Below are 14,235 nucleotides of genomic sequence, written 5' to 3'. Positions count from 1 at the left end.
CTTCAACCAGCATTAGATTCATAAGCTCTTTTAGTTCTTCCATGCATTCCCTTCCTAGCCACACGTACAACACACTGCTTTCAGCTTCTCCTCCTTTATAGCTGTTATTTCACCCCAATAATCTTTTATTCTCCTAGATATTGTATTTCTTTTCTCATATTCATCTTTTCCTTGCTGTGAGCTCACAAAAAGCTGTCATCTTTGCACAGCACAAAGCCCAGCCGTGCACCTCCATCCTCCAGCACAGCAAACCAGCCAGCACCACAGGAGCACGAGGTTGGGGTGTCAGAGGACCCCGAGAAGGTCTGAACCCCAGAATTTAAGTTAACTTAAAATCTTCATCTTCCAAATCTCCCCTCATGGCAGCCCCAATTGCTGCATGCCCGTTAGCCTGGTGTTTGTATGCTTTAATGTGTTCGTGCTCATTCATTCACTTTGGCAAGAATCAGCCCAGAAACAAGCACCTGAAGGAACAGGGGAAGCCACAGGGATGAAATACAGCACCCAATGAAGCGTAGATGCACCATCAGAGGCATGAGATTAAATGTCAACACTGACATCTGCTGATAGTTTAAGAGGCTCATGGCAAAATAAAAAACAAGGCAGGTATGGGCAGCACAGACATCCCAGCAGCCAGCACAGCCGTGCAGGCAGACAAAGACCACACACACATGGTTTGTCACAGCAGTGCTTTTGCCAGGCTGGGACAGGAGATGAGGCTGCTGCAACTGAACACGGCCATGTAATCTAATGAATGTTACATGAAGGGCAACCAAACCCTATGTGGAACATTTCTCTTCTGGTTTAAACAAGCTGCTCTCAGGCCTTGCCTCAGCTTGTCTGCACCTGAAGCAAATACGTGACTTATCTCAAATATGTTTCCTCCAGCCAGTTTGGACAGATCCAAAACATCAACTTGCTTGTATCAGAAAAGGACAGAGGAGACACTGCTGGAAGCAATGAACGAGTGGGAAGTGCAACCAGACGAGCTGCAAATCGATGCTATTTGTGGGAGCAGTGCCAGAGGATGAATGCAGTACACCATGTACTCTCAGAAGTTGTTCTAACAACCACTTTCTGCAATCCTTTGTGTGCCAAATTAACCCTGAGACTGAGGACATCCAGCACTTACAGTACGCAGAAAGAGGAATCCAAACCTCTCTTCTATTTATATGTGTGATTGCATATAGGACTTATACACACACAGAGATATACAAGGAAGACATATACACCCTCACACACGTGTACCTATGTATGTAAAAACAAAGACTGAGCTTCCTACCTTTTGTAATTAAGGCAGTGGAAGTCAGGTTACTGCTTCTCCAGAGAGAACTGAGCCTGCATGTAGAAGCAGTGCAGTGACAGCTCTGTTACATCGCCGAATGTAATTAAGGGACAGAAAAGAGAAGGGATGTAGCTGGGGAAGGGAACTGCTAGCAGACCTCCGGGTGTATTTCAGCTTCACTTCTATCTACATCTGACTGTAGAAAAGATGGGAAGTCACACTCACACACTTCACTCCCCTAAACCAACAGAAAGCCTACTTACAAAAGTGCTACCTGGAGTACTTCCCTCCCCATCCATCCCCTTCCCCCCCCCCAAAAAAAAAATACCAACCCAACAGCAGCCATTAAATGCATGCAGGTTGTCTGAAGAGCATCTGCAAGCATTGTGCCACTGACAGGCACTCAGCACATTCCTGTTTTGACTGAATGGTACTCAAATGTCAGCAAAAGAAGGAGAGAACAGAGCACAGTGACTTGCTCAAATACCTTCTAACAAGGGTAAGGTCTGACTGCCTTCGACTCAGCTGCATCACAAGAACAGCAAACCCAGCTGCAACTTCAGCAACATCCTTCCCCATCCTTCACTGCTGACTGTTTCTCCACGAATTCTGTTTCTCACCTCCGTTTCCTGCTGTTTGTGAGGCTCCAAGCACTGCCACGATGGAAGGGATCCCATTTCTCTCCCTTCCTTAATGTCACTTGCCAAAAAGACAAGTTGTAGGGAAAGAAAAAAAAATTTTTGCTAACAACTTCTGCAAGTATTTTGCAAAGGTTGAAGGGGACGTGCTGTCAACTCACACCACTCGCAAACCAGCTTAGTTTGAGATGCAGTGCTCCTCAAAATAGAAAGGAGAAAGGAGCAGAACACGGGGGAAATGTGAGATGGTCCTGAAGAGGTGACCAGAAGTTGCATAGGAGAGTTGGTTGATAGGTGGACAGAAGCCATGACATAATGAAAAGGAAGTTTGTCTGGAAGAAGGGAGACACAAAGGAATGATGGCTTGATGAAAGAAGTCCCCTCTCTGAAACCCAGCAGGTCAACACCCCATTGCTACCTGCCATCACAGACCCTAATACTCTCTCAAGAGCACTTGGCTAAGGAGCTTTACTGGAGGCACCTCCAAAACCAAATGACTTCCTCTCACAGTGTCAAAAATGGAAAAATTAACACCAGACCCTACCTGTGTTCTTTGCAGTCCGTTACCAGACATCTAAACTGCACCACAACCATCTTCAGCTATGGTCTGCTTACATCAGCTGTCAGAACTTCACAGCATCACAGAATGGCCAGGGTTGGAAGGGACCTCAAGGATCACAAATCTCCAACCCCCTGCCACACGCAGGGCCACCAACCTCCACATTTCAGAGCAGCCCAGGCTGCCCAGGGCCCCATCCAACCTGGCCTTGAACACCTCCAGGGATGGACGGGGCATCACAGCCTCTCTGGGCAGCTGTTCCAGCACCTCACCGCTCTCTCTGTAAACAACTTGAGTCAGATCAAGATAAAATACAAGTTGAGGAAGATGAAAGAATAAATTGTGGCAGGCATAAGAACCTGAAAAATATACACTGTTCAACAGCTCCAACCATGAGGAAGCCCCTGGGAAAGACCTGGGAAAGTGAGGTCCAGCAGGCTCAGAGCAATGACTTCCCTTCAGCCCAGAACATCCCCAAGGCAGGTCTGGAAATCAGGACGCCGAGCTTCTAATTTCAGTCTGACACAAATTCAGCTGTGCAAGCGTGAGCTCATTTCTCAGAGCTTCCCATGTCTCATTTCTCCACCGGTAAATGCTGCTATCTTTGTTTTTCTTTACAACTTCACACCTAAGATACTAGGCAAAAAATAATTTTAGTAACATATTACCAAGACAGGCTGTGCAAGAGATGGCAAGAGAACACCTCCCTCCAGAACCACGTATTCCAGCTCAATACCAAGTGACTTCTGGACCTCATCCACCTCCAGTTTCCACAGATACAGGCTGTGCACAGAGCGCCTGAGGTGCCATTAATCCTGAATTAACCTCTCGTTTTTCAGTGCCTTAAAGCTTAGGAGCTGAAGAATTCATAGTTTGAATATAATCACATGCAAGTAATAAGGAAAAAAATCTCCCACTTGCAAAGCACCAATGGAACCAGCCCTAACAGAGTGGAACTTGCCTGGTTTTAGTGCTGTTGTTGAGAGTAAAATGCTATTCAGTGAGCTTGGTGCTGCCAAGAGCAGGCAGCATATGGCAGCATTAACACTGATAAGGAATAAAAGCCTGACAAGTGTAATCCTGATAGCGGTGTTCCCTTGGAGGATTACTCAGCAATTAAACATTTCTAACAGTGGCACATTTTAAAAGGACGGTGCTCCAAACCCCTGAGGAAATCTGAATCCATTTACAGATTATCTTGGGTTTTAACTTTTTAGAGAGAAAAAGAACCATGCACACTGAGCTGTGTTAACATTAACGAGATGAACAGCTCAGCATCTAAAAACACCTGGAACAGCCATTATTTCTAGAGTGCAGAGCACAATTTCCTGCACAGCAGAACTGGCGTGGTGTGCTGCAGCACTGGCAGTGCATCTTCTTGTGCTGCTCTGCATGGAGAAGAGCAGTGCACAAATGCCTTTTTGCACTTGTTTTGCTACCCACAACTGCATGAAATCCTCCAAGTAAGAGGGGGTGTTCTGAGAAGGGCAGGAAGGGTCTTGAAGTAACCAAAACGCTGCAGCAAATTCCCCAGCAGGGCATTTCTGACAGTCAGCTGGTTTCCTGGTCAGATGCTGCAGACAGCAGTTTCCTGGAGCAGGAGGCTGCAGGTAAGTCTGGCTACAAGGCAGCAGCCCCACTTTTAAACATATTATAAGCTCAACAGCTGCCACCAACTCCCCTGTGAGCTGCCTGGTATTCAGTCATCTCAGAAACACTGCAGCTTTTCTTCAGGAACTCACTTAAGACGAAATGCTGACTTTCATGAAAAGCTAATTACATTGAAGGTTCCATCCCCATCCAGATATCTGAAGGGAGCAGGCAGAATACAAATAGCTTTTCTTCGGCAGATTATTCTGCAGGATAGCTTTAGTTTGTTTTGTTTTTCCTGCTCCTTCTCCTTACCCAGCTGTGCCTTTCCAACAACACAAGAAGCAAGAAACACCCAACTCAACCCATGCTTGGGGTTGTAATCCCACAGCCTACCTGGGACTGTAAGAAACAAACAAACAAATCAATATGAACCCACACACAAATAAAGAAACAACAAAAAGCACAGAAGAACTCTTCTGAGCTCCCCTCAGTCTCATTAGCTGTGCTGGGGCCAATGCTACATGTTACCAGTGAGCCAGTCAGCCTGATGCCAACAGGCATAACGAACATGCACATGAAAAGGAATCCTCCTTCTCGAAAAAATCCACAAATGAGATCAAAATCAAGGGTAAAAACTTCAATCTGCAGCAGTTGTCCAAGATCAGAACTAAAAAGACACCAGTAAAACATTTTAAGCAACTTGTGAGGAGAATCCATAGCGCCAAACATAGCGGAATTAGAATTTAATTTCCTCTGGAGGACAGCTGGGCATAGGTGAACCAATGGCAGCAGAGGTTCCCTTTAGCTCACATAACTTCTTCATAGCTTCATTGTACTGTTAACATCCCAAGGTTTTTCACAAGCTCATCTCTAGGAAATAGCGCCAACAAGTTAAGAGTCTCCCGCAGAAGGGACAAATCTGAGCCTCTACACAACAGCACCATCACAAACTGTATTTAAACATGAGGGGATCATTGCCCACTGGAAACCAGACAGAAGGCTTTCAAACAAGTTCTGATATTACCTAATACAGCAGCCAGAAGTGCCCATTAGTGGGAAGAGCAGCAGCAAGCAGCTGGCAGAGTCCCTCTAGGAGGGCTCCCACCTTCCCCACACACAACTACTCGAGGCAACTCCAAGTAACAACAGGAGGAAAGCAAATTTCAGTTTCTAATGCGTTCCTCTCTCCCTGAACTGACAGACCTCAGGAACAGATGCCACTGAGTCAGTACAAGGAACAAAACAGTTTGAGCCACAAGTTAATCCTTGGGAGTGCACACACACGCCTGAAAATTTACATCTTGTCTGAAGCCCTTCACGTTTCAGGACTTCACTTCTGAAAGCAGAAATGACAGATACTCATTTCCCATGCGTATGACACACAGCACTTAAAAGATGTGAGATAAAGGTAAACAAAAATACATCGATTCCAAGACTTGCATCTTTAGTTAGCGCACACAGCTCAGAGTGGTCTTGGAGAGGTTTTGGAGATGTACACTTCACAGGTTGACCAAAATACCAATACTAAGCACTAATTTGATTCCTGGAAGCACCTAGGCCCTTCTAGCAACTTCATTTTCTAGAAAACAAACAAAAGACAACAACAAAAAAATCTTCAGCATGTTTTTAAAGGCTTATACTAGATCTTGCAGAATGGGATAAACAAATCTCTTTAAAAGGAGAAATGTCATTTTACTGATGCCCTCTGCAAAGAACGACTCCATTAATCTTGGCAATCTTTATAAATCCTCCCCCGTGTTTTCCAAAGACAGCCAGAGCATCGAGATGCATTCAACAAATGGCAGCATGAGTCAGTGGGCCTGGGAACCATGGGTAGGAAGGAGGAGGTGACGTCCACGGAGTCACAGAAGTCTTCAGATGACTCAAGTCATAACTCAGATCCAGAGCAGTTCAGACAAGTCGTACGGTATTTCTGCATCCATGCCTGGGAAGGCACCCACAAGCACTGCACTGCTAGGGCAGACGTACATGGAACCAACCTCTCTGCCCTCGGCAGGTAGCTGAGCCACTATGAAACCTTGTGCTGAAGGAGGCACCCCTGCTTGCACAGGGAGGGAGAGTTTAGGCCACGTGCTCCGTTATCGTCATCCAAAACTTCTTTCAGAAAGCAGAACAGTTCAGCTGTCTTAAGCTGGTAGCTGCAGAAGCTTGGCAGGGAGCTGCTGACTACAACCAGTACAGAAGAGCAAGGAAATAACAGCAAGGAAACGCCTGACACGTCAAAGCTGCCAAAGCCTTATTCACACACTAGAAGACCTCATACCAGCACAATTAGCCACAAAAGATCTCAGCTTTTGTTCCTGCCAAACCACATCATTTTACCCTTAATGAGGTACCCCAAAGAAACAGCCCCAAAAAGAAAAACAAAGAAAACTTGTGAGCATGCCTAGCTGCGGAAATAGACCTGCTTCTCCAAGCACTGATCCTATGGAGATATCCTGAACTGCTGCTCACATGTAACTAAAACAGACATGCTGCAGCCACTAGTCCAGAACACATCAGATTTTGCAGGAATACCATCAGAATTGTTACCACATTAACTTCAGAACAATGTACAACCTAGTTGTAAGTTACCAGGCAAATCAAGGTGAGTTGGGCACACACTAAAAAGGCCCCAAAATTTTGCCCTTGTTATTTGAAATCTTTTTATTTCTCTCAAACAAAACAGCTGAGATGTATTTGCAGCACAGGTCTCTGGCACTGGGAGCTGACCTCATCTTACAACACAGACACAGGCCAGTTCTGCATTCAGGAGCAACCAGCTCTCACATATGACTGGTAAGCTGGCAGTGAGCTCTTCTTTGCTGAGAACACAACTTCTGGGTCTTACCTCTACCAAAATCACTACCTTTTGCAGTCAGTATGATATTGAATCAGCTCTCTAAAGGAAAACAGTCTACAGTTCTTCCTCTCCCTCTTGACCTCTGTAAACAAGAATTTCCTCCTGTACTACTAATGCCAACTCATGCTTTCTTTATTCAGAGTCAACCAATTCTGGCTGTAAATACTACTAAAACATTCACTTTCAGCTCAGAGAGTAGAAGAAGGATGGCACAACAGCCTCAGCATCTTGGAAGCCTTCTAGTTTTAAACATAGAAGTCAAGCAAATTGTGACTACTTATGATGTGGGATTCCCACTTCAATCGTTTAACTAAACCTGAGAAACTAACACACAAACAGGGGAAATAAATTAAGCATGGATAAATACTACACTTTTGAAATCAAAATTTGCTTCAGTAGTGTACATTTTCTTACCAGTCTGACGAAGCCCTGAAATTAACTCTGCTAACTCAAAGGATGTTAGTCTAGACCAATCCAGTGGCCCAAGCCAACTCAATCTTTCTATGATACTAAATTTGTTCAGATCAGAATTTAGTGCACATTCCCACAGTTCTTCCTGAATTATTTTAACAGCTGCATTCCCCTCACTGTGGAAACAAATGTAACCCACACTGGAAGAAAAAAAAGAAAAAAAAACAAAACAAGTGTTGCCTGGGGATTTTTGTTCATCTGTGAGGAAAAGGTTGTTTTTTTTTCCCTCTTTAAACCAAGTCTAACAATCCCATCAGCATTTCATCATATGAATGTCCAGATAGAAGCAACTTGTCATCTTCTCAACTTGTGAAAAGTCTACCAGCTGATGAGTGCATGGGTGTTTCTTTTGTGTGGGGCAATATCAGTTTCTCAGCTGAACCATTCACTCTCCAAAACTGACTCTTACCACTCCAATTAAGTCTCCTCGGCCATATTCACCAGTCAGGTGCTTCTTTCCATCATCCATCCGTATGACGGAGCGCAGTCGTCCGTTCAAGACGATGTAAGTGCAGTCTGACTTGTCACCCTGCCTAGAGAAAGAACCATCAAGTGAATGATCACTGCTCAGCAAGTGCATCCAAAGTCTTCTTCGTCTCTTCTTCAAGCTCAGAGACTATGAGAAAAAAGTTTAATCAACATTTAAACAGAACAAGGAAACAGGAAAGTGAAAAGCATCCGTTAAAAAGTGACTTGGACATAGGTTGAAATGGACAGGCTTTGAACAACTGAATAATGCTGGGTCTGGATTTAGATAGCCAAAATGCAGGTGCTCTCTGGAGGAGACAAGAGGCTCACTGCTGGGTACAGCAGGTGCTTGCTGCAAAATTGATATGGATGCACAAAGAAAGTCTGCAGGTCCAAAAGAAAAACTTGAGTGGCTCCGCATTTAGATTCAGCTCAGTGCACAAAATGGTTGATCATTAAGGTTTTGAAACATCAAGTTTGCAGGACTAAGAATGCTATCTGGCATTCAGATTTCCAGCACAACACAGCACATGGACCACGTGCAATGCTTCTGTAGTAGAATTAAAATTAATGCACGGAATTCCAAAAGCTTTTTAACTCTTTATCTTAGCTACTACATCTGTTTTGATACAGAAAGTAATGACAAACTTCCACTAGCACTAGTGCTGCAGGAACTGTAATACACATCAGAATTACAGTTATATGGTACACATACTAATTTTGACCTTTGCACCACTGAAATCGTAAAACAACTTTATTGCATCCTAGTACAAAATTAATAAATCAAGCTTTCCCAAGGAAAACTTCCACCCTGAAACTTAAAATACAATTCCTGTTTTCAATTTATATTAAATATTTCTAAACAAATTCTATTTCAGTTCTGTTGTTTACTTTAGAAAGACCAAAAGACTCCGTGGATGATATTCATGCCCTTGGAAATGCAGAAATTATACTAGAACATACAGCTGGCTACGTCTTAATCTCTTATGTCACTTTGAAAGCGTGTCAAGATGACACGAAGGATGAGGAAGAAAAGAATTTTAACAACTCCTGGAGCCGAGTGACAAATCAATGTTAAAGTGTGCTGCACAAAAAAGAAAAACCTCAGCATGCAGAAACAGATAAAACCTGATAAAATAGTTGATAAATTGAGTCCAAGAGTTTTCATTCCATATATCGCCTAGGAAGCATGGCTCCTTAACTCTGAAAACCTGAATATTAGATAATCACGGAATCATAGAGGTTGGAATAAAAAAAGAGCATCCAATTTTGTCTGCATCTTACCTGTATACAGCTCGTCCAGCCTCAACTTCCATCCAATCCAGGGCAAAGTCAATTTGCCTCACAAATGGGGACATTCTCTTTACAACGGTGTGGGCCACGCCGAGCACAACGCTTGGCTGCGCTCGCATTATCCTACAAGACAAGAAGCATTATTTAAGTACTTCCCAAAGGAAGGAACAGGTACACACATAGCGATCCAGGCAGGGATGGATGAGAGCCTTGCTAGCTCTCGTTTATGGACCAGTCTCCAAAATTCCTACTCAGAAACAACAGACGTGACTCAGGATAACAATTCTTGTTGTCCTGAAGATTGTTCCTCTCTGCCATTCTGCACCTCTACATCTCTCAAATGTGCTCTCATTTTTCCCCCAGGTGTTATTTCAAAAGTTCCCTTTTCCCTTTGCAAAGACCACAACTAACAAAGCTTCTGATCTTCATACTGAATCTCCTGAGAGATGCTTAAAGGCCCCTAGCATTAACTAAACCAGATAATGAAGCACTTCACTAAGCTGAAAAACATTGGGCATGTTCTGTTAGTGATAAATGCAAATTCTACACTGACTGCTAGGACTGAGGTAAATAGCTCTCACAGACACCAGCGAATGTTTTTCTTTCTTTCCTTTCAGAATGAGGATCACTGTGACCTGGCACCTTCTGCGTAAGCACTCCAATTCTTACTGAAGAACCACTCCACAGCAGTGAGCTGATTGCACGTTGCTCTAGATGCACACCCATTAGGACAGAACACAACTATTCTGTTCCTGTGCAGCGTCGAGAGCAATTGAGCTCTTGGAGGGTTGTGGCACACTACCATAAAAATGGGCATTTCACAAAGAAGCAGCACAATCCAGAAAGAAACAAGTGGGTAAGCATATGCAGAGCCAGTACACAAGGGACACACAGAGGAAGACGACAGTTATGTTAAAGCCACGCGTGGGGAGAAAAAGAAAGTCTGAAATACAGAATATTTTTTTCTGCATCAGTGTTCCAGACATTGTGCCTGGGAGACCCTGCACGTGTGGGAATTCTCACTAAGCACAAATGTTTTGAGAGCCACAGTTAGCCTTCTTACCCTATAAAACAGAAAGGCAGGGAGAATGGCATGGAAGGAGCACAGGCAGCCTTTGTTCCTCAGCTGAAATACAGCTCATTGTAACCTAGGAGAATTTAGAGAAAGTCTGAATACTGACACGTCATCCCTGAATGTGGTATCAAAGCAGACTCATCAAGAGCTCTTCCCTGCCTGGATGAAGCACAGAAACTGGTCTGTGGTGTTTTGAACATGTCAGTTCTACCATTAATTAGTCCACCAGCTGCAGCAAGAGATCCAGAGCTGGCCATCACTGTGCACCAAGTGCAGCACGCACAGGTACCATAGGGAGCCTTCATGTTTAGCACACGACTACGCTACTTAGCCAGTTCCTCAAGTTCCTCTTTTTGCAATAATAAAGGTTAGAATTTCTTTAACTAAAACCTCTGAATTTGGAACAGAAGAGATTCATAGAATTACATCCCTACTCTGTCATGAACTCTGCAAGGTGAGCTACACCAAGTATCAACTCTTAAATTCAACACTATCTAAAGCTCACCCATCAAAACAGGATGACAAAACCGTGAGGCAGCTTTCCTCTCCTGTCTCTTCCACCTTGCCCAGAGGTTTCCATGCCCTCTCTGCCCCCTACTCAAGATGTCTACAGACAGCCCAGGTTTTGGTAAGCTACCATTGCACTCGCAAACAATGCTTTACCTTTCAGAAGCTTCACCACACTAACACTGACTTGGGGAAAGGACAAAGAAACTGGAAAAGGCACACCAGAATAAACACCAGAAAGCAAAAAGCCCTAATCCCTTAATGCACACAAAAACCCAAGACTACAACAAGGCCTTCTCAGCTGCTTTAAAGGTTAAATAAACTCCCTGAAATCTCCTGAATGCTTTAGCTCATTATTTTTACCCTACTAGCTTATTCCACTCTCAAAGTCTCCTCCCACTCAGGCTGACTGCTGTGATCAATAAAAGCCATTTATACCTTTCCCTCCCTCAAGATATGTATCTTAATACTTAATGCACTCTAAATGTAAACTGGAGAGAGGCTGCTTTTATTTCAGACCTGAGCTGTTTATTATTTCACCGAGTGCTATACAGCTTCAAGAGTATGTTAACATGGAAGGTAACAGTCCACCCTCATGCACAAGACAAGAGGATTTTTCTCTATGTTATCAGCTTAGTTTACTTCCTTTTCATCTTTCTCTTCTGCTTGGCACATGCCTGGCATAGGGAAAATGAAAAGCCAAAGCTCTCTATTACAAAAGTCTGTTGCTGAAGGGTTCCTCAGACGACTGTTTGTAACCAGCTACCAAAATGAAAGGGCTGCCCTGGTGCCTGTGACAGCCTGGGACTCGTGCACATATTCTTGTGCTGTGGATGCGGTTCGATGCTCAGCTTGGCTAGCAATACAAGATAAAAATCGAAGCACTTCTACTTCTCTGGCAGACATACGTGATTAGACTCCAAACTGTGAAACCCACTGAAGGAAAAGTGTGACAGAGTCCTACTCCCAGTACTGAGGAACCTGAGCATATTCCTCCAGAGAGCCTCGGTTACATTATTCACCAGGAGACACCAACAGTTGCAGTGTAGGCACTGTAGGCACTGTACTTTTAGTACATCACTTTAGCAAAACAGCAAAACACTTCAGGTATAAGCTGTATAATTAGCTTGTGTCACCCCCCTGTACTTAAACTTTACACGTACAGATCATTATTTAGGCACATTAGCATCACATGAAAGGCTCCAGCTGCAAGGTTTCAGTGGAAAGGACTTCATCTGTTGTGCAACATCCAACCAGCAATTCTGCACCCTGGGCTACTTCCATTACTGTGCTCTTTGTCTGACAGCATCAACTGACCACGTTCTGCTTCACCTGCCCATCAACCACTGAGGAAAAACACACAGTGTTCTGGGGCAGCTCAGAGAAAGAGTAAAGTATGTGACAAGAAAGGAAGAAAGAGTTGTTGGAGAGCAGTGAGAATAATAAGGTTCTGGTCAAATTACTTCTGGTCAGTAAGATCAGATGACAGGAACATATAATTCAAACCCACAAGATTCTGAGACAAGGAAAGCCTATGATTGCAGGACTACACGCAAAATGCATAAAAAGTGAGAAATAAAGCTTTAGTAACAAGTCTCTTTTCTCAGAGAGTTACAGATGATGAAGGCAGATGCTTCTGAAAGACTCTGCAATGACATTTTTAAATATGGGAACAAGAGTTGGAAATGAAGCTTCGACTTCATGAGAAACTGTGATGATTGAATGCTGAAAGATTCAGAGACAGTAAAATGCACTGAATGGGCAACAGACATTTTAAAGACAAAAAGAAAGATATGGAAAGGTCCACAAAATGATGACGAGGTGGCACTCTGTTGTGTAAGAGATCACTGACAGATTAATGGAAGCAAAAATGGAAGTTGACATAAACAAAAGACAACTCAATTCTTAGTAGATAGGAAGGAAAACATCACAAAAACGAGCTCAAGCAAATGAGAGAGTCTGCCCAGGACTCTATCAGGTATCAGAACTGCACAAGAGAGGAAAAAGGCAGAAATTTGATGGTTGGCTGAGAATACGAAGTATGATTTCAAGTTAAGAACAAGAAGGAAAACAATAAAGAACTAGAAGTTCAGTGGAAACGCATCTAACACTTCATGGGATGGAACAACAGGGCAGCACCTATCAGAAATTAAACCAAATATCTGATATCCAACACACAGACTTGCACATATACAGCTGATCACCCAAGAGCAGCATATTCAGTTTTGCAGAATACAGTCTTTTGCTTGAGGTAGAAAGACAAGGCTACAGAATAAGACTGGTAGAAATTATTAGGAACACAAACAAACAATTAAAATTCCTTAGAAAGTAAAAAGTAGAAAGAACAGTATAACATAGCAGCAGCCTAGAAAAGACAGCTTGAAGAATCACAGAATGCCCAGGGTTGGAAGGGACCCCAAGGATCACGAAGCTCCAACCCCCTGCCACACACAGGGCCACCAACCTCCACGTTTAATGCTAAACCAGGCTGCCCAGGGCCCCATCCAACCTGGCCTTGAACACCTCCAAGGACGGGGCATCACAGCCTCTCTGGCAGCTGTTCCAGCACCTCACCACTCTCTGGGTAAAGAATTTACCCCTCATGTCCAACCTAAATCTCCGCTCCCTCAACTTAAAACCATTTCCCCTCATCCTACACATATCCACCCTTCCAAAGAGTTGATTTCCCTCCCTCTGTAGGCTGCATTTAGGTATTGAAAGGCTGCAATGAGGTCACCCCACAGCCTTCTTTTCTGCAGGCTGAACAAGCCCAGCTCCCTCAGCCTGTCCTCATAGGGGAGGTGCTGCAGCCCCCTGATCATCCTAGTGGCCCTAGACGAAGCCCAACTCCAGACTGACAGCACACTCAAGAAGTAGCTGAAGAAGCAGTTTAGAAATTGAGGTATTTGATAAAAATTATGTTTATGAACTACTGTCTTAACAATAGCTTCATAAATACATAGATTCATAGAATCAAGAACACTCAGCACTGATATGGACACTGAGACAGACATTTACCAGTGGTGGCTGTCCCTGGGTGAGGGTTTTAACTACTAAATATCATTACTCACTTTAAGTCAGAAGTCAAGTATTATTTCCAGAAAGGAATCCATTTTGCACAGGAGCATTATTCTTTGACCTGTGCTGTTGGTGAGCACTGTCACATAAGTTACACCAAGACCAGTCATTTACAACACCTATCTGGGCCAATCAACTCTAATGGAGTCAGGAAGAACACTGATATGATTCTCCAGCAAAAAAGGAATCATGTGCTCAGGAAAATGGCCTGACAAAAAAGTGGTTAAGCCAGCAAAGAATGGGCTCTGGCCGGAATCTCTTATTGGGATTATTAAGTCTGTGCATCTCAGGTCATAAATCACACCCCACTGGGCAAATACTCTGTAAACCCAGAACAAAGGAGATAATCACCATTTAATAGTGCCACTATTCCCTGCATTACCTCTTGCTGAAGATCAAAACCCT

At 43.7% G+C, this 14,235-nt stretch overlaps 1 protein-coding gene across 2 annotated transcripts in view; it reads right to left on the bottom strand.

Moving 5' to 3' along the window:
• Nucleotides 1-14,235, bottom strand: part of PNPLA7 (patatin like phospholipase domain containing 7) — a 116,542-nt gene that overhangs the window by 72,754 nt on the left and 29,553 nt on the right. For both annotated transcript variants that reach the window (XM_052667634.1, XM_052667635.1), the window contains exons 18-19: nt 9,162-9,293; nt 7,819-7,942 (exon numbers count right to left, since the gene is read on the bottom strand). In XM_052667634.1, the coding sequence (XP_052523594.1) occupies nt 7,819-7,942; nt 9,162-9,293 (256 nt within the window). The remainder of the gene's footprint in view (nt 1-7,818; nt 7,943-9,161; nt 9,294-14,235) is intronic.

Source organism: Tympanuchus pallidicinctus, unplaced genomic scaffold (genome assembly GCF_026119805.1).
Source record: "Tympanuchus pallidicinctus isolate F22 unplaced genomic scaffold, pur_lepc_1.0 scaffold8, whole genome shotgun sequence".
NCBI lineage: Eukaryota > Metazoa > Chordata > Aves > Galliformes > Phasianidae > Tympanuchus > Tympanuchus pallidicinctus.
This window is presented reverse-complemented; position numbering and strand designations above follow the sequence as displayed.